At 40.0% G+C, this 20425-nt stretch overlaps 1 protein-coding gene across 1 annotated transcript; it reads left to right on the top strand.

Moving 5' to 3' along the window:
• The first annotated feature begins 306 nt into the window (after positions 1–306).
• dhrs11a (dehydrogenase/reductase 11a) lies at positions 307–19953 on the top strand. Its single transcript, XM_055043970.1, is given in 8 exon segments — positions 307–687; positions 690–778; positions 15799–16008; positions 17389–17483; positions 18413–18542; positions 18711–18803; positions 18895–18960; positions 19057–19953. Coding segments are annotated over 8 exon segments (765 nt in total). The 5' UTR covers positions 307–647; the 3' UTR covers positions 19099–19953.
• Positions 19954–20425: the final 472 nt, after the last annotated feature.

Genomic DNA, 20425 nt, shown 5'->3' with positions numbered 1-20425 from the left:
TTTTGTATTTCAACTCAATTTGTTCACAAAACACATTTTAGCAGATAATAGCTACTTATCAGATTGCTTTAAAGCTCAGCTAAATAAATCTGGCCCATCCTCCTGGATCCACTAAATTTGTACACAAATGAAATTCTGCTTAGAAACCCATACAAGCTTGGGGCCTTCATACGTTTAAAGACTTCCTGGGGGCATCTGTGGAATTCCCCTGAGAGCACATCCAGTCCCACCAGTGGTATTTATGCCACAGCTTCACCTTTGACTTTTACTACCTCATCCTCTCCACTAGGTGGTGCTAATAAGCTACTCTCAACACTCCCCGGTCCAGTGCGACGGCTCGAAATGAAAGTGGGAGGTGAAGGGAGTCAAACGCTTCAACGCAAGCCGGACTCTTCGCATTTCGGTCCGAGAGGCGCATGGATCGATCTTTACGACCTCTCATCGCCGCCGTCGTCCTGGATGCTGCGCAGACTGACACGGGACTCTGGAACGGGCGCATCCCATATTTCGAATACCGTACGTAACCCCCCGCGACATCCTTCAACCCGCGGCAGCCTGACCGGCTCGGCGGGGCTCGGCAGAAGAAGCGCAGCGCGGGGAGCCGTCGGTTCGCGTCAGAAACGGTCCCGGTGAGGAGGCTGGCGGAGATGGAGCGGTGGAAAGGCAGAGTGGCCCTGGTGACCGGAGCCTCGGTGGGATTGGAGCGGCCGTAACCCGGGCTCTGGTCCAGCAGGGCATGCGGGTCGTCGGCTGTGCCAGGAATGTCGACAAAATTGAGGTAAGCGGTGTCGTTTAGAGGAACGTTATTAAGAAGGGGAAAAAATTAATTAAGTAATTAAAGAGAAAAAAAAAAGAAGTGTTGTCAGAGCAACAACATTCCTGCTAACTAACGTTAACGGCTAGCTAACATTAGCTTTGCTGTTGAAGCTACAGACCTTTAGCCCCGGTGTTGGAAAGTCGTCATCCAGGTGCTGAAACAAGGTGAAGCGGACGATGGAGGTTTGTTTGGAAGTATTAGGCACACCCTGCTAAGTTTAGCCAGTTTATAAAAAATAAATAAAGCCGTTAGCTTACAATTACATGTGCCATTTCACGTATTAACAGTTAAATCATGAGAGACGGAGATAATTCCTGTGCTGTAGAGTTGTATCTATGTCGCACATTTCTAGCCGGAGGGAGCAATAATAATAATAATAATAATCCTTCTGTATTCAAATCACTGACAACCGCCCATCCCATCCTTAAGGTATAATCGCCTCTAATCTCAGTGTCTTCCCTTCAGTTGTAGAAGTCAGAGTTAGCAACCACTAAGTTCCTGCATTTTACTGAACAAAATGAGCCAAATTCAAAGTATTTTGTTTAAAGTCGATTAATTTGATCCCTCAAATCGATTGTCAAATAATGGCAAACTTTAGACACAGCAGGCACTATTTGGCAACTTCTGTTTTATTAATCATACACATGTCTGCACTATCAAGAGTCAATCATTCACAAGGAAAGATTGATGTAAAAAAGGCGTTCATTTAACATTTCTCAATCCAGAACCACCTCGCTAAATGTACGTTTGAGAACGACGAGCTCAGATGGATCAATACCAAATAAATCTCCAGGATACAGTTTCACAGACCACCACCATTCGTGCACACTAACAAGTTGATCCAGGGGAATCATGACTTGCAAGGACCTTTGCGGTTTCTTTCCTGAAGTTGTTTCGTTTTAGAAAGAAAGGAAAACAAAACAGGTACGCGATTAAAGCAGAGACGTTACTGAAATAGTATTGTATAATCCTTTCTAAGGTGGCATGTAAACCATTTGCAGCTGAAATCACTGGCAACAGCAACTCTATGAAACTATTGCTGGGCTTGAATTGACATTTTTACAGTTCTGAACTTTCATTATATTGATATGTATTCACAATACAACTCAAATGAGCTTGGATTAATGTTCTCTGACTGAATTAACATATTATGTTCAATTGTAACCAACATTTTCAGGTAGGATTTGTTACCAAAAAAGGCGTTCTAACAATACACACTTGTACTAACGAATATGCCGGACTAAAATAATTGTAATGGCTAATATTTATCCATGCCCAAATTTCTTTTTATTTTTAAACTCAAAGGCCAAATTAGTTTCATTTCTGACCGACACCTTTGCGTGTAAAGATCACAGTCGAATTCTTGGCATCATGAACTTGGGGAAAAAAGATATTTGTAGTCAGTATTCAGGTTCTGCTTGATAAAATCAGGTTGGATCACTCTGTCGGAGTGTCGCGGCAGGAGTACAGAGGATTCTTTCCAGACAGGTTTCTGATGCCCCGCCCCTTTAAGTCTTACTTAACCGTAAGCCTGCAGGTTCTGCGCCTCGCTTATCTTTTCTGCGAATAGTTAGGCCTCGCCCGTGTCGCCTCATTGATTCAAGGGCTTTTTGAATGCCTACCTTTATACCCTATAGGGAGGAATGCTGTTATCGCCAGGGTTTCCCCCAGAAAATTTGCTAAGCCTGGTGCTCAGGGCGCTAGTGCAGTTATCCAGCGGTTTGCTGGGTTTTTGAGTTAAAAAATGTTTAAAGTTGGCAGAAAATTTGGAACTATCACTTGATAATTATGTGCTATTGGAAGACTGTAAGATTAATACCTAATCATCAAGTATAAAGTCTTAAGAAAAAAGGCAATCGTTAAAAAAACTAAAATATATAAACATTGTTTAGCCCGGTAAAGCCTGGTGGCCCGACAGGTTTATAATACAACAGGGGAAATCCTGATCACAGTTGGATTTGAATACCATAGCTTCACCTTGCTGTATAGATGATCAGTATGAGTGCTATGTGGTTTAGTAACCTGGAGTGAAAACACAGCAGAACCACTAATGCTTCTCAAACACTTTGCCAGCCAGATTGTTTTCGGAAGAACTTGTGGTAACTTTATGTACTGCAATTAGTGGACCAGATATTCAACCAAACCATTAAGTTGGGGTTTTGTGGGAGCACGGGGAAAAATGACAGCTGACCAGCAGCGTGCAGTAACAAGTAGAAGAGGAGGCCTGCTATTTTTATTTTCTTTATTTTATTATTTTTCCAAAAAGAGTTAACACGCTGAAGGGAAGAGGGAAACACATTTCCACATAAGTTCTGACGTGGCGAACATTTACCCCACATACTTCCTATTTATTACAGCAATGCGTATCGTCAACATCTAATGAAATTATGCTTTACGTGACGTAATTGATTTGCTCCAAACTAGTTAAGTAATACACCTAATTGGCATTTTCTATACTGATTTTTTTCATTTTGTTTTGGCAATGTTTTTAAAAGCTCTCTCAAAATTCGCATGGCAATTGGATGGACAATTTGTCATGCGACAGTAGCTGTCAAAACCACTGTTTGATAGCCTGTTTGTAACCAAGTTACGAGCTCTCCTGTTTCCTCTGGGGAAGATTCCTGTGGTACTATGTTGTGACTTAAGGTGTGGAACGGGGTGTGGCTAGTCTATATCATTCCTTTTTCTTCAGAATGCAATTAGATGCGTTGGAAATGTAGCTCCACCAGATTCTGCGACCTCGCTCTTTACAGTTTGCAGTGAATATATGGACACCTTCACAGTTTCAAAAATGCTCAAATTTCCCATCATGCTGCTCTTTGATTTTAAAGAAAACGTCAGAGAAACCCAGCAAAGTCAGCTTTCTGAACTCCTAGCGCTACTTGTTGACGAACAGAAGTGCGGAGAGAGTAACTGTGTGCAATAAACGCACAAAATATTACCAAAATCTGGTGAGTTTTTGTCCCATATTCTTTTTTTTTTTGGCTAAGCCATTGTATTTAAATCTGTTTTAAATTGAAGCAGCTGCAGCATTTAATTCAAATTTAAGTTTAGCTTTTTGGAAGAATAGCTTTAAACTGTAGTATTTTTGTCGTAGTGTTAAACTTAAATAGGTAGCTGAAGTGTTGATCGGGTTGATTCATTTTATTTTCATACTTAAATTACTTTTTAAAAAAAATGTTTCTGTGATGTGTTTTTATCACGGCAAACATTTCCTCCTACCCTGACTATAAACACACACCCTTTCCCACAGCAGCTGAGAGTGAGTGTGAACTGTGCAACAGCCATCCTCCCTCCATTCATACTCCAATCACATGGCCACATCCTGTCAATAGTTAACTGTGACAGCCTGTGTCAGCCTAAACAAGGTCAAAAAAAATATAAGCTCTACTGTACTTAGTTCTTCCTGTTTGTAAGCATTACATACTCCTTTATAGGTTGAGCAGACTTCATTTTAAGGGGAAAAAAAAATTCAAAGCCACATTATAGAATTGTTTTACTTTCAATACTTTTTAAAAAAAAATTTTTATAGTGTCTGTTCAAAGAGTGGGACTGAGCCAGTACTGTGCTGGCCCAGCTTTGTAAGCTTTTCCTTGCAGTTGTGCCAAACCTGGCATGCTGTTCCCCGGGTAATGTATGTACCCAATGCATCACCAAGCAAATTGTCACCAGCTTCCTCATTCCGGCTTTTAGGCGAACCTCCTCACTTCAACAATGAGCAATGAGGCAGACGAAACAACGGGGGGCAGCGTCAGAAACGCGACCCCGAGCGCCACCATCGTCTGTTTTTTGTACAAACAGGACTCTCGAGTAAAGCAGATCGGAAAGTCGTGGCGGCAGGATTGTTTTGTTGTCACTGAGAATAGAGAGCAGTCGGGCGGGTTTTTTTTTTTTTTTTTTTTTTTTGGAGGGCGATGTGTGGTCACCATGGGCTTCCGCGCAGGAATGGACAGGACAGGAGCCAAGGCGGCGGAGACTCTGCTTCTCATTATCGCTTGCAAAATCCTCTCCAGAGCGGAGAAAGAAGCCCGGCTGTGGAAATGAATATTGATTCTCCTGCCATATTAGATCCCCTCTAAAGTCTTTCTCAGGCCTTTTAAACCATCGCTTCCCACATAGCCCACATGGTTCTCTCGTTTTTCCACTCACCCAGCACATTGTGAAGCTGTAATGCAAACACACTTACGAGGATGTGAACGGGAAAGCTTACGAGTCATTTGGGATACAAGCTTCATCTTCTGCCATGCAGGTGTTCAAAAAGTTTCAGTTTTGGAAGATTTTATTGCAATATTCTGTGGGGGTTTTGTGTTAACAATAAAGCTTAAAAAACATATTTACGTATTTTTTTAGGTAACGTATAGTTTTGCAGGATGTTGACTGCATGGCACTGCATTCATAGGGCCACCAACACAAATATTCTTGAAAAACACTCATTCGGAATAGGCTTCTTCAGGACGCCGCTTTTTTTTTTTTTTTTTTTAAGTGTGATTTATACCACTAAACTGCACACAGTTTCTGAATTTAATGATATTTTTGGAACTTACTGATATTGAATGATGTTCCAGTGGAACAAAATGTGTAGAAAATAACAGCAATATCATATCGGGTCATGTTTTGTTTTTTGAGTTAACATCGATAACTGAAATGTATTGATGATTTTTTTTCTTCCTTGATGAACGATATGATAAACGCCCAGTTTGTTTTCGGTCTATCACTTAAATTTCTTATGAAATGCTTCAAAATTCATGTTTTCTTGTGTCACTTAAAACAAAACAAAAAACCTCAATGGGTTGTAGATCACTTTATCCTGCACAAATCCGAAGACTTTCTGGTTAGATTTCTAACAACATCTTAAGTGTTTTTGTGTGCAGCTTTTAATCTAAAATAATCACAATGTTTGTTGTCGAGTTTCAAGTACTTACCTGCAGGTCAGGGCTCGTGTTGAGAAGATCGGCCGGGCCTTTGAGAGGAGCTGCCAAAGGTGGAGGCAGGGCGGAGTCGGCCGCATAATCAAATCCGGCGGTCGTGCTCCGGTGTGGAATGTGGCACTACGCATCCCTGTCTGAGCACGCTTTCAGGAACCGTGTGAAATGACGGCAAACCAAAGAAAGTTTGTGCCTTTTTGGCCTATGTTGATGCAGCTTGGCGTTTTGTTAAAAGATGGAGGATGGAAATGGCATGTGGGCATGTTTGTTGTGACCCAGACCAAATGTAAAAATAACTTTCCCCTCTCTGTAAAGATGCAGCTTTTTTAGAGCTGGTATTTGAAGCTTTGATGAAAAGCGACGCAAGATTCAGAGCTGTCATTGCTGCAGTTTGAGATTAAATAAATTTAGCATGCATAATTCGGGGTGTGTTTGTCACACAGATGTGTGCAGAATGACTCGGCATAAAGCATTCCCAAAGAAGATAAGCTTGGATAAAAATACAGAAAATCAGATGATTTTCATTCGTGCACATAGGCATCGAATGACATTTCTCTATCTGGTCTTTGACGGCTTTAAATCTTCAACTTGCAGCTTCATAGCTGAACGTGGCTTCATTTGATATTATGATATCAAATATTATTATTTGATATTATATTTGATGTTATAATATCAAATAATAATATTTGATATTATTCCATCACTCGCTATAATAATATCAAACTCAAAGATATGGTTTTAAATATAAAGCAAATGAAAATGAGTTTTTTGGCAGTGTTTTTTTTTTTGGTGTGTGTGTGTTCCTAGGTAATTTCTGCTTGGAGACTTTAAAATTATCAAAAAAAAAATAAAATAAATTAATCGGATAAGAAAATTGCCACATTGTTCAGATTTTTTTCTTTTCATTTAACCACTTAATTGTTTTCAATACAATACTAAACAAGGTTTCCCCCAGAAAACTTGTTAAGCCTGTTGGTTGGGCACTAGTTCAGTCATTCATCCCGTCGTGTTTTTGAGTTAAAAAATGTTTCAAGTTAACAGAAAATTTGGAAATGTCACCTAATAATTATGTGTTATTGTAAGATTAATATCTGAGCACCAACTATAAAGTCTTTAAACATGCAAACATAAAAAAAAAAAAAACTTGAATAAATAAGCAATATTAAGCCTGGTGGGGGCACAAATAAAACCTGGTGGCCCGCCAGGCTTATAATACACTGGGGAAATCCCTGATTACAAATACACCAAAAGAAAAAAAAAATATTGAATTTAATTGAATGAAAAAGTTGTGATATTATTATTATTATTATTATTATTATTATTATTATTATTTTGGACTTGCCAAGCAGAATTTGCTCTCTGGATGGTAAAGATTGTTGACCCCAGACTTTTATGTGAAATCAGTCTAACTTGCTCTATAGTGGCTTACCAATGAAAACATGACATGGTCGGTTTTTCTACCTGTTTTCTTCCAAATTTGTATTTAACTAAGACTAAATCTTCCTCTCTAAAGACACTTTCATGCTCACATTCAAATGGTGACACAATGAAGGCAGCTGGTCAGTTTTTGAGTTTTTTTAAAAATTGTTTTTGTTGTTGTTTTGTATGTTTTTATCAAATCTTTTCTGTAAAGGGGTTCTATACAGCTGCAGCAAAACGTTTAATCTATATGGAGAAGTCGCTAGATGAATTTAAGTGAAAGCGATTAACTTTGTTAGTGAAGAAAACCAGGGCAGACTGGAAAGGCTAAATTTGATTATTAATCATATTTAGCAGTCATTTTCATTAAATTACTTAAAGAAACACACATGATTCCATTGAGCTTTTCCATCAAGTTGATTTCAAAGTCCCACAATGTTTGCAGCTGTACTTCCACTAAAAGACGTATGGAGGCCAGTCAGCCCTACCATGCCTGCACCTGCAGCACACCCTATGCTGGATTAGTCACATTCTTACTCAGACATGTCATATTGAACCATTTTGTAGCCAAAATGTTTCAGAATTTCTCAATTTATTTATTTATTTTCTCCAAAATTTCTTTCTCCATCATGTTTACAATCCCAAATGACCTGCGGTAATCATATACGTTTAGGAGACGTCTGACAAAAACAGAACAAGGCAGAATAGCTTTTTCTTTTTCTTTTGAGACCACGTTTGTTTGAGGGGAAAAAATGCAGAAAAGCACAATATTTCCGCATACCTTCCCACTTCATTTCAACATACTAATGACTCTGGGCCTCTTTACAACTCTGCAGGCGTTTGGTCTCTGACTGGTTTCTCTGCCTAAGCATCCTTATTTTGCCTGGAGTTAATCTTGAATTAAGCCTGAAAGCTCTTGGCAGGTGAGTTAGGAGCTTGATGGGAGACTTCGGCTGATCTGGCTCCACTCTGCGCCTGTTCTAAGGGAGGCAGGAGAAGCTGCTCAGTCATGCTTCAGGATCTGAGGTGGCACATTAAGCATCTCCGTTTTCAGACATATAGACTGCCTCAGTCATCTCCTGTCTAGACAACCTGTCTTCTAGTGTCACAGTGACCAATTTGTCCCATTGGAGAGGGATGAAAGTGGGTCAGATGAGACAGCTTTACTTCCTTTGTTTCAGACCTTTTGGCCTTATTTTGCTAATCTCTTTTTTTTTTTTTCAGTGTCTTGCTAAAGTATTTACACCCAGTAAACTTTTCCATATTTTGAAACGTAGTTTATTGAGGTTGGTATTGTTAGGACAGCAAAAATTAATTTTTTGTTTTAAATATCTGAGTTACTGGATTTTGAAAAATTATGTAAACTTTGGACACCGAGTGGTGTCCAATGTTTCCTGGTTTGATTTGTATGATTATTATTTCTTGAAATGTAATTTTGGTTACATCGACATCATAATTCTATTTAATTGTTGTAGTTTCAGGTTGCTTTCTTTATTTATTTATGAGAGTTTATTTGAATTAATATGTAATTATTATTATTAGTACTATATTAGTTGAAAATGGTCTCAAAATGACAGTGTTTTTGTTTACCGCGATAATTCCAGGGGAAAATTATTCTCCAACAAAATTTGCTATTGTGACAGGCCTATATTGAGTTTGTAAAAAAAAAAAAAAAAAGTTTATTAAAATTCCAGCTTTTTTGTGCTGTTTTTTTTTTTTTTTTTTTCTTTAACTTGACAGTGTTTCTTAACTCGTCAGGTTACATTGCGGCGTCTTCACCTCATCGGTTTCACCCATGCAGAAAGCCTTCCCACTGACAGCGCATTTTCCGTTTCGGCTGAAGAACAACATATACCTGAATAATCCATTTTGTTTCCATGAGCTCTGCTCTTGTGGGACATTTCAGTTGCATCAGCACAATTAAACCAAACAAAACAAACATCATTTCTCATAATTTGATAAATCAAATGATAGCATTGTATATAGAGAGCTGTTTTAAATCACATACGGCCTCTCCACTGTTTTCTTTCCCTTTTCATATTTCAGGATTTAAGATTTACGCTCAGATATTTCCTCTTTGAGCCTCCAGCAATCATATATGGAAACACTTCCTGTCTCTCACTGCATGCTCTTGTCCAGTCGTGTGACTTGTGAGATGCCAGCAGCACATGCAATGTTTCAAGAAGCTGCTCTGATGTGCGATGGTGAAATATATTCCAGGAATGTTAATTTGTTTAGCGCATCTATAGGAGCAGGTCAGCACATGTAATGGAACGAACACGCGTGACGGAGCGAGAGGAGTGAATGGACCCCTTTAAATAGGATGATGTGGCAGAAACATATCATTTCATATCGGCCAATGTCAATAATTAAGGATTCATCTTTTTGTTTTAAAAATCTGAATTACTGCTAAACTGGTGGCGAGACCTTTCCTGTCTTATCCACACTTTACTCTTGACATGTTTTACTCATTTTCTCCTTTCACTCCACATTGTTTTGTATTTATAATCAGTTATGAGGCACGGCGGCAAAAACATGAAACTACTGCTGCGCAAGTTACTCAACATGTTGTTGCTATGTAACCAAAAAGTGAATGAGTTAGTTAGTTGATGCTACCAACTTTGCTTAGCTGATCTTGAGAGGATAAGTTCTGTGAAATTATTAAAGATTCTATCGGATGAATTTTTTGTGTGTGTGTGTGTGTGTATATATATATATACACACACACACATATATATATATATATATATATATATATATATATATATATATATATATATATATATATATATATATATATATATATTCTTAATGAATCATTCCCTAGCCCTACCTTTTCAAGTACAAATACTGAGACAGTAGAGTTCATCAAGTTCAGTGTTCAGAGAAACGAGGGATGAATGCAAATAGATTTAATTTTTCTCTTCACCAGCAGCCAAATTGTCATTGTTGGCGAGTGTTTGTCTGAGTTTGGAAGGCTTTTTATGTCTACTAGAAGCTCTGAGGCTGAATACACCCAGCCCCCTTTAGTTGGCCACGTTTGAAAGGCGTCCCAGTTTGGACTGTGTCAGATCAACTTTGTCTCCATGGGGTCCTCCTGGGTCTGTTTTCCTTGTTTTCTCCCATCTCAGCATGCGCTGTGCCGCGACTCACTTCTGGTATCCAGGCTGCAGAGTCTGTCGATTGAATGGCATGAATGAGGAGCACAAGCAGCCTATCGCTCGAGAGAGTAGTGTCGCAGGATTACTGTCGGTTTGGTAGCAGGAGAGCATATTGCTTCAGAAGGTTAGAACTGGAGCTTGAAACTTATATAAATAGTGGTACTATAACACAACACAACCAGTTTTTGTCAAGGGAAGTTTATGTGCATAGCACATTTCAGAAACAACAAAGACATAGTACAGTAACCAATTATGACACAAGCAATAAAAACATTAGATTTTGTATCATCAAGAAACTAAATGTACATCAATAATATTCCAGTTATTATGAATCACTGATATAAGGAAGTGGTGTTTAAAGGAACTCATTGTTTTGAGAGTTTATTAGTTTTCTGAAAGAGATTAGAGGAGCATAAAAAACTGAATGCTTCTTCATTTTGGGTTCTGGTTACATTACATCTAAAACTTCAGTGTGTTTTACGAGGACAGTGTGTGAAAGACTAACATAAAGTAGAAGGAAAAGGATAGAACACCAGGTCTTATTAGTTTTGCAGTTGTGCAGTTTCCATTTCGCTAATAATGATTTGGACACAGTTCTGTGAAATGTTCAAAACGTTTGATATTGTTTTGTGACTTAATCTTACTTGAAACTTCTTCATAACTTCCTCCTTGACCCATCTGTTATGTTCCTCAACAAATATTCTCTTATATTATTCTTCTTAACCTTTGAGAGGCCTTTTGAAAACAGTTGCATTGGATTTCATTTAGGGATCTCGGAGTACAGGGGTCTGACTACAAATGATTGCCACTTTGTCAGATCACTTTTTTCTTTCCAGAGTGCTTAGATTGTCTGTAAAGTGCCTTTGTATTATATTTTTGGTGACATGTAACTGCAAATAGTTTTTTTAAATGTTCTTATTTGAACATGAAGCTAAAAGTTCTTCATGAAAACCGCTAATTTTGATGTAAAGTCACAGTGTCACAGGTCTGTTAGACTTTTGACTTTGCTCTGTCACTGATGGGAGGGAACTCCAATTTATCACTGAGTCTAGTTACTAACAGATATTATGATCACTCCCCTTATCTCCTTGGATGATTGCACAGTCTTAAAGGGAGTGTCGTAAACCCACCCTGTTCAACCTTTATACCTTTTAGCTTAGTGTTGCAGTTTGGAAAAGAGATAAGTGCACAACTGTCCCATCTACACTTCTGCCTTTCTGATTCCACCGGCTGGTGTCTCCTGTAGCCTCTCTGATTGTGTCTCTCTGTCAACAAAAATGTTGAGAAAACAAGTATTTTATCAATATTTTCAGTGAGTAAACAAGTTTAGAGAAATTCAGGTTTAAATAAGTGGTGATTTTATGATTTCTTTGGTGTTATTTTGAGATTCTCCTGCTTTCATATGTCCAGTCTCAAAGCTAAAGCAGCCTGGAAGCTACTTGGTCTTAATGCGCTATACCTCTTAGGCCTTTTTTTTAACGTTAGATTCTACAGTGCAGTATTTCAATCATTGAGTATTTCAATGGTTGAAATACTCAACTAATTTAGTAATCAATTAGATGTCAACTGGAGTACACAGACTCAAAAAATGCCGTTTGTTGAAATGTATTTAAAAAAAAAGGCTCAAGTGGTTAAATGAAAAACGTGCCATATTTTATGTATTAATCAATAGAGTAATCGATTAGTAAAATAATCATTAGTTGCAGACAGTCCTATAATATGCAACTTAAAGCTAGTTCAACTTGTGTATCGGTACACACCCAGGAACCTCCTGGCACCATGTTTAATTCCTAGCAGGAAGTCAAGGTTGTTTTGAAGCAATCTGATTGGCTGACAGGTTTTAGCTTTGTGCAGCACTGCCCCCTATGTGTTTGGCATGCTTAAAGCAACGCTCCGGGACATATTTGTGCACATTCATATGAATGAAATCTTTTTTGAAAGCAATCCCATGTGTAAGATATTATCTTTTATAGTGACGTGGCAGAGATATTTGTTTTTTTCTAAAGACTCGGCTACATGTGGACAAGTCCTTAGTCTCTTATTTTTCTCATGCTCTCATTCTAGTTCACCTTTTGACGCAAGCGCTCCCTCCCTTCCTTTCGTCCTTCCTCCATAATGAGGATGAAGATGTAATATGACAGCATAATTGTTTTATGCGCCACATTTGCTTAAGACGTGGAATTTGGAAACGGAACGGGAGAACTGATGCCTATGTAGCTCTGTGGCTAGTGGCTACATGTTTTTTTTTTTATTTGTTTGTTTTTTTGTTTGCCATTTTAATCACTTTTGGACACCCACCCATCTTTGCAGGGAGGAAAGAGGAGACACTGTCCGATAACACAATCCCTCATTGTTCAAGAGAGCTACTCAGCCTTGCTGAGTCAAATCTAATTTCTCAGTTATCTGTGCTCATTGCTGCTGCCTGAAGGTATCGATCAGTCTCACACCCTAAAGCTCTCTGCTCGCAGCGCTTCGAAATACCTATTTTTATCTCTTTTCACCGCGCAGAGAAGGTGTTTAGTTCATCCATCAACACTAGTCCAACCTGGAAGGAGGAAATGATTGATGGGCATGATGATGGTCTGCAACATGTGCTTCACCTTGCCGGTATTACAGGCTAGAGATTAAATTTCAGTGTTTTGCGAAAATATCTTGCACACCACTTAAACTTTTACACATCCAAAAGCTTCAAAGTATCGGATTTTGTGGTTCATTCATTTATTTAATTCTATTTTGTTTGCCCAGAAAGTTCAGTTTCTTCATGGCAGAATAAATGTGCAATCAAACTCTGATGCGGACCAAAAAAAAAAGCTAACCTTTGTTTGGTAGAAGTGGACTGTGGTGCGGTTCAAATGCATATGTGAATACCAAGCAGACCGGAGACCGCTCCAAAAACAGGGCGTGAACTACAACAGGAAGCAAGGCATTCTGCCTAAACGGAGACAAAAATCGAGCGGTAGTGTTAGAAATGGCTTGTGATCCTTTACCAGAAAACATCCTACACCGACTAAAATCTCACCGTTTTTGTTTACATGTCATATAGAGCGAAGTTGCGCTCATTTTTACCTCATTCGTTTTTATATCGTTTCCTTCAGTGTTTGTTGGTGCAGGTGAAGGGGGGAAGAGGTTTTTTAAAGGGTGTGGTTAATTTGACACAGTGCAGTGTGTGAAAATTAACCACACCGGAGAGGAAATGTAACAAATGTTCTAACTTTGATCCCCAAACGATCTGTGCTATTGAGTTTGAAAACATCTTGTGTTAACAATTAAAAAATGACTACAATATCTCATGGTGAAATTCAGCCATGTGTGATTCATGCGCTTGCTGCTGTTGGAGCTTTCAGGCCTGGTTGGTGGTACTGTGGCTGGTACTGACCATAGCAGAACAGCCATTGCCAGAACACACCCACATCCCCAACCACGCAGAGATTCACAGCCTGAGACTTCCTGTAAGCTGGACTCTGATCACAGCCTGTTTGCTCTGCTGCTCCCTCTTCAGCCTCGGTAACACAACTAAATCCTCCTCTCCAACAAAAGTCTGGCCCCGCTTGCCCATCGCTTTCACCTCCGCTCTCAGTAAAACCCGAGCTTCTCAACCAGGCAGCGTCCAGCCTGAGGGCCCGTCCCTGCGCGGATTCACTGACGCATGTCGCCAGCAGCTTTGCTCTAACCGCAACTCGGATATTTAACTACTTAGGACGTTTTCTGCTGCTGAACACATCAGTTGTCGCACATGACTAGCAGAAGTGAGCGAGGCGACCACCCATCTAGTTGTTGCGCATGGCTTCATGTTGGGGTCTTTATTTACAGTGTTTTGACCTTTTGACAGCTTTGTTCAGATAATGATTTCTTGGTGGATAATCTGAGTTAAACAGCTTAGAGGAAGAAGGGAAACTGCTGCACACTAAGGGATAGATAGGATGTACACACCATCACACGTTTTGTTGGAGAAGGAACCGAAATGATCCTTTAATTCTGTGCAGTCATGATTATAAATACAAAATTTTCATAAGAATAAAGTAATTGCAGTTATTAACGATCACTATAGGAAAAAATTATCCCTAACGTGGCAATAGATTAGTAAACATTAGTCTTGGATCAAATGTTTAACATAAAGTCAAAGCCACATGTAAGCATGCTAACAGTTTTATCTTGGTTTTAATCTTATTATTAGATGTTATAAAGTTCAAAGCATCCTTTAAACATCTTCTGATTTATTACATTATAGAACCATTGCCAAGACTTATCTTTACAACATGCTCAATCTGTCGATTCAAACATGTTACAATTAAAAACAAAGGGTGTGGTTCCACCAAGAACAAAGGGCCATTGAGACAATATGTATATCAAGAAAATATCACAGCTTTAGATTTTCTATTAAAAAAACAGCCTCATTATTGTAACTTAGCATGGAACAATAAGCAATAAATCCCTCAATGGCAAGATAAGTTGAAATGAGCATAATAATTTTCATTTGGATAACAGTCATTACAGATATGCTCCCCTTTTAATGTTGTTGAATATCAGCCATTTTGAGAAACACTGCAAACGTTTGACAGCCGGTACGAAGTAGTTAGTTTGCACCTTTGCCTGTTTTCATTCAGCTGCATAGGCTGAATGATTTATTATTTTTCGAAATGGAGTTTTGGTCAGAGAGACTTAATGCTCCTTCTTAAATACTGTTGTTTTAACTGTTTGTTTATTTTGGATATAAAAAAATTTCTCCGGTGTTGTGTTCTTTAGAAATTAAAGTTTTTTTTTATCTTTATATTAGTGGATGGACTTGCAGATATATGCCATTATTACTATTATTAGCTGAAAATGGTCTCAAAATGATACAATGATCATTTAACGGAGTCATTTCTGGGGGAATTTATCGTCCAGCAAAAGTTGTTGTGGCGATGGGCCTAAATAGACTGAGAGAATTTTCTTAGAGAATATTTCTCTGAATTGAGAGAATTGAGAGGCGGTCTGGTGAGATGCCATGCGTCATTTCTGTGGACCAGCAGCTCCACCTTCGTCACCCACGCTGCCTCCTGTCGAACCGACTCGCAGCGCGAGATGCCAGGTGACCAAGGCAGCTGCGCCTCGCTCGAGGATCCGCGTCAGGTTCTATCACGGCCCGCAGTGATGGTGACCTGAACGGAAAGCTGCCTGACCCCATCTGCTGCGGTTTACCTCCTCAAGTCATACTTCCTAATGAGTTTCTCTCAACTGTTAGTCTGACTAATATGGGGTTTATTATGAGCGATATCAGATTTTTTTTTTTTTTTTTTATGGTGTAATGTTGATTTTTGTTTTTATCTTTTTATCTGCTCTCCGTTTCCTCGGCGCCTGAAAGGGTGTGGCGGGTTTTTTTTTTTTATTGTGCCGTTGTAAGTTAATCATTCCTAGCTCTTCCCTTGATGCTGTTTCGCTTTGTTTTCTTGTTCTCAATCGCGGAGCTTAACCCGAATTCAAACCCCGTGTGTTTCAGAAACTGGCAGCCGAATGTGAGAGCGCGGGCTACAGCGGCACCCTCGTCCCTTACAAATGTGACCTGTCCAACGAAGAGGAGATCCTGTCTATGTTCTCGGCCATCAAAACGCTTCACAAGGGCGTGGACGTGTGCATCAACAATGCCGGCCTGGCTCACAATGAACCCTTGCTGTCCGGGAAAACGGAGGGCTGGAGGAACATGATTGACGTAAGTGAGCGTGAGAGATGGAGCCGAAAACGCGGCTTCCGGAACGGAGGAGCCGGAGAGCGTTTTCACGTTGCTTCATAAGCAGGCAGTGAGGGGAGGAGCCGAAACGCTCGGCCAATGTGAGCAAAAGAGTTGTGTTTGTAGACTTTGTGCTGTTAAAAGAACCAGGAGTTGAAGCCTCGTCGTGTGGACACACACACACACACACACACACACACACACACACACACACACACACACACACACACACACACACACACACACACACAGGCAGCTTCACTGGCTCTCCCACATCGGAGGCAAACTAATGAAAGCCGGCACTATTTCTCCTGGCCAATTTGATTCATCGAGCTCTTGACCACCAAAGACCCCCTCCCGCTCTAATTCTTTGTCTCCACGGTCCAGCATTCATGACGCTCTCCCATCTGTTGTCATGGCAGCCCGCACGAATGTGTACAGTGGTGTATTTTTAGCTCGCGTTTAATCTGTAGGCTGACCTTGTTTGATCACCTCCCCCTATGTTACCACCACGCTGCCGATAAACTGATGTCAGTCAGTGTCACCGTGGGACAAAAGCTTAGAGGACAGAAGCTGGACAGGCGCAGCCGGTTCACAGGGTTTAACTCTGCGGCCATTACCTGAACACGAGACACCTGAGGATGTTTCAGCGCCTTGGAAAAGTATTCACACCCCGTCGTAGCCACAATCGGGGTCCACCGATAAATCGGGTGATCGGCAGTCGACCGAAACTAACATGTGAAATCTGTCATGGTCTTCTTCAGGACAACCAATATTTATTTCCACTTTGTTGTCATTTGTTTCTGGATGGGGTTGGTCATGTGACAAAGACATTTTTTATGTAATGACCAACTAAAGAACATAACCGGGAAAGAGAAAAGAAAGTATGACACAATGTTCTGTTTTTTTATTATTATTTTCTTTAAAAAAATCTGAAAAGTTTATCTGAAAGAAATTATGTTCTTGATAATTATAAGAAGTCAAACTGAATAGTTCCCATAAGGAACCATTTCTCAGTGGAGGCCAAAATTGACCTTTTTGGCCGAGATGCAAAGTATAACACCGTACATTAGCATGAACACACGTCCCCTCAGTGAAACATGGCGGCGGCATCATCATCCAATATGAAGGCTTTTCCTCAGCAATGTTGATTGAGCTAAATTATCCTGAAGGAAAATGTATGTTGTCCTGCTGGAGGTTCCACTACAGGCAGGACAACAACCCCAAACATACAACCAATCAAAGCATGTTTGTGTTAAGTCTAGTCCTTTCGATTGCATATTGAGTATGAATGCTTTACATTACAACTTCACATCCAGGTTTAGAATAAGTAGCTGAAGACGGTGTTCACTTTGTCTGCAGGTGAACGTCTTAGCCTTGTCCATCTGCACCCGCGAGGCCTACAAGTCAATGAAAGAGAGGGACGTGGATGACGGCCACATCATCAATATCAACAGGTGAGCCGTTCAATCAATCTGGGGACAAAAGGACTGTTTGTTCATGGTGGATTTTTAACCATGGATTAACAAAGGTAAAGTCTGGCACATGCAGAAATCAATGGGAGGGACAGATATCGACTTAAAATTTTTCCTTCTTACAGTGGTTTGCAAACGTATTTGACCCCTTACAGATTTGTTTTGTTTTCACTTTGTTCACCAGCTTTTGATTCCAGATAAAGTTAACCTGAGCAAATCTAAAATGCAGCCTCCAGATAATTTCATTTATCAAAGGGACAGTGTTTTTGAGCTTTACATTATGTTATAATTTCACTCCCTCGTCAAAAACATACCAGGGGTGTTGCTTTGATTCTTTCATGAAAATCCAGTCTCCCGTGGCAACCATTCAGCTGTGCAAAACGCCTGAGTGGACTGAGCGCCACCTTCAGCATGCAACTCCTCCTTGAAGCTGCAGTATCCAGGCTTCAGAGCTTCTGCATTACAGAGCTGCCCTCACCACTCAGCTCCTTGAGACTAGCCAGCAGGAATTAGCAAGCACTTGGTGGAACTGAGCTTCTGCTGAGCTCAGTGTTTTACTGCTTCTCAGTGAAACACTGGTTGAAAACATTGTTGAAGGGTTATTAATAGAGGAGTGAGGTCATAATGACTTCCTGAAGGCGGAATTTCAGAAAGTAACTCAAAGTTTTTAGAGACAAAGTCCTAATCAATGTATATGGGGGAAATACGGTTTGCTCCACACTGTTTGAACCTTTATTTATAACGATTAAGCCCTTTTTACTGTCTTTATTGAATTGAATTTGGTATACGGAGCAGCTTTTAAAACATTAGCTATACATGTGGCTAATTTGTTCCTGAACTTAGGCGAAGCTGTGCGATATTATTATTTACCTGTTCCTTCCTTCTCTCCTCTCTCTCTTGACCTGTTAAAGCATGGGCGGGCATCGACTTGTGCCGAGTGCCGATGAGCATTTCTACTGTGCCACTAAATACGCAGTGACTGCGCTGACCGAGGGGATTCGGCAAGAGCTCCGGGCCGAAAAGACCCACATAAGAGCCACGGTGAGTGAGCGGCCATCACTTCGCCACTAAGATGGAGGGCGTGGAAGGGACTGGGGGCGGGGGTCGCTGTCAGTAGCAAATGAAGGTCATAACTCTCACTAGAGGCAGCCTGGGTGGAATAGAAAGAGGAATGAACCTTGAGCAGTGATGGTTTATCTGTCCCTGCAGTGTATATCTCCCGGAATAGTGGAGACCGAGTTTGCCTTCCGACATCACAACAGTGATCCAGAGAAAGCAGCAGCTGTCTATGAGAGTATAAAGGTAAGCGTTTTTGTGTGTTTCTCACAACAGTTTGATTTGGTAATGTCATTTACTGCTGCAACAGGGATGATTCTCTATTTTTTGTTTTTAGTGCTTGAAAGCAGAGGATGTAGCCAGTGCAGTCACGTTTGTCCTCAGTGCCCCTCCTCATGTTCAGGTATGTTTCTCTGTCATTTGTTCATATTTTGATCCGGAAGTTTTAAAGTTAATTTCTCCCATTTTTTTGTGTGTTCTTTCCATTTTCTTCTGTCAGATCGGAGATGTGCAGATGAGACCAGTGGAGCAGGTATTATAGCAGTGACACTGGAAGGCAGCCACCATGACTTCTTAGCGCCCTCTGCTGGCCATGTGGGAAGGAAGAAAAAAAGGAAGGAAGGGAGGAAGGGAGGTGTGTGTGGGGTCTATAGGAGCTGAACCAAGAAGTGCTGGAGCCTTAAAGAGGCTGTGCGAGGAATAAAGTGCATGGACTCTGTAAACCACTACAAAAAAATAAAAATACTACTGAACAGCAACGTTGTCAGCTGCTGGTCTCAGTCCTGAGCTGAGCCGACTTTGAAGTGAAGTAGGAACAAATTGGGACAGAGTTGCTGCTGCGCTGTGTGGTCATCTGCACGGCTGACACCTCAGAGGGAATATGTCATTGATTGCACATTCTGTTTTGTTTTGTTCGTTTTGTTTTTGTAGGTCACATGGCATATCTTTTGGAAATTTAATTGAAATAATTGCTGTTTGTAGGAAAACTTTTTTCTTTTGTTTGTCTTTTTTTAAATAAATACTCTAATGACATCTAATTGCAGATATAGGGTGGTCTTACACAAACTAATCCTAGACAATACTATGTCATACCTACTGTGAGTAACCAGAAACAGTTTGTACATCCCACTCCATTATTAACTCATTTCACAAACGCATTCAGTTGCCCTGGTTTTGGATCTGGTGACTCTTTACAAATGTTCAGGGTGCATTTAGGGAAACATGTCTTTGTTGTTTTATGCACACTGGTTTTAAATACTGTCCACCTGTTTGCCTGTGTAGAATCTGTTCTGCACTGTGGGGTTCAGAAAAGGAAGCTTGCTGTGCAACATGTTATCTTTTTCGGAATTTTCTCATGTACTTAATAAACAAAATAAATACTGTTCCCCTCATGGTATTTGTGTTGTGTAATGTGTGCCTTTTTTTAAAAGAAAATCCTAGCATTGAAACACTACACAAAGTGGACTTTGGTCAAAGATCTTTTTATTATATTATTATAAGGTTACATGACCAATTAGTGCTATCTGCAGTTCCCTGTTGTGTTTGACCTAATAAATGAGTCAGCAGCAGTTAAGATAACGGCAGCACCAGGTGTCCGCCATCTTTAAGAAGCCTTACATACATTTATCAAAAATTTAACTACATTTTAAAAAGTGAATTAAATTAGAATGTCTTCGACATGTGAGATAGCCTTAAATATGCTCATTTGACTTTTTAATCGGCCAAAAATTTAAGTCGCGTGCAGACATCTGTGACTCGAAGCTACTTGTAGCTAGCAGCTAAAATATCTTGCTAGCTAGCTAATTAGCTTTTTTTACGTATGTTATGGGTAAACGACGTCACTTGTCACTAAATATCTTCTGTTATCG

The sequence above is a fragment of the Poeciliopsis prolifica genome, unplaced genomic scaffold, assembly GCF_027474105.1.
Source record: "Poeciliopsis prolifica strain line A6 unplaced genomic scaffold, Auburn_PproV2 SCAFFOLD019, whole genome shotgun sequence".
Lineage (NCBI taxonomy): Eukaryota > Metazoa > Chordata > Actinopteri > Cyprinodontiformes > Poeciliidae > Poeciliopsis > Poeciliopsis prolifica.
This window is presented reverse-complemented; position numbering and strand designations above follow the sequence as displayed.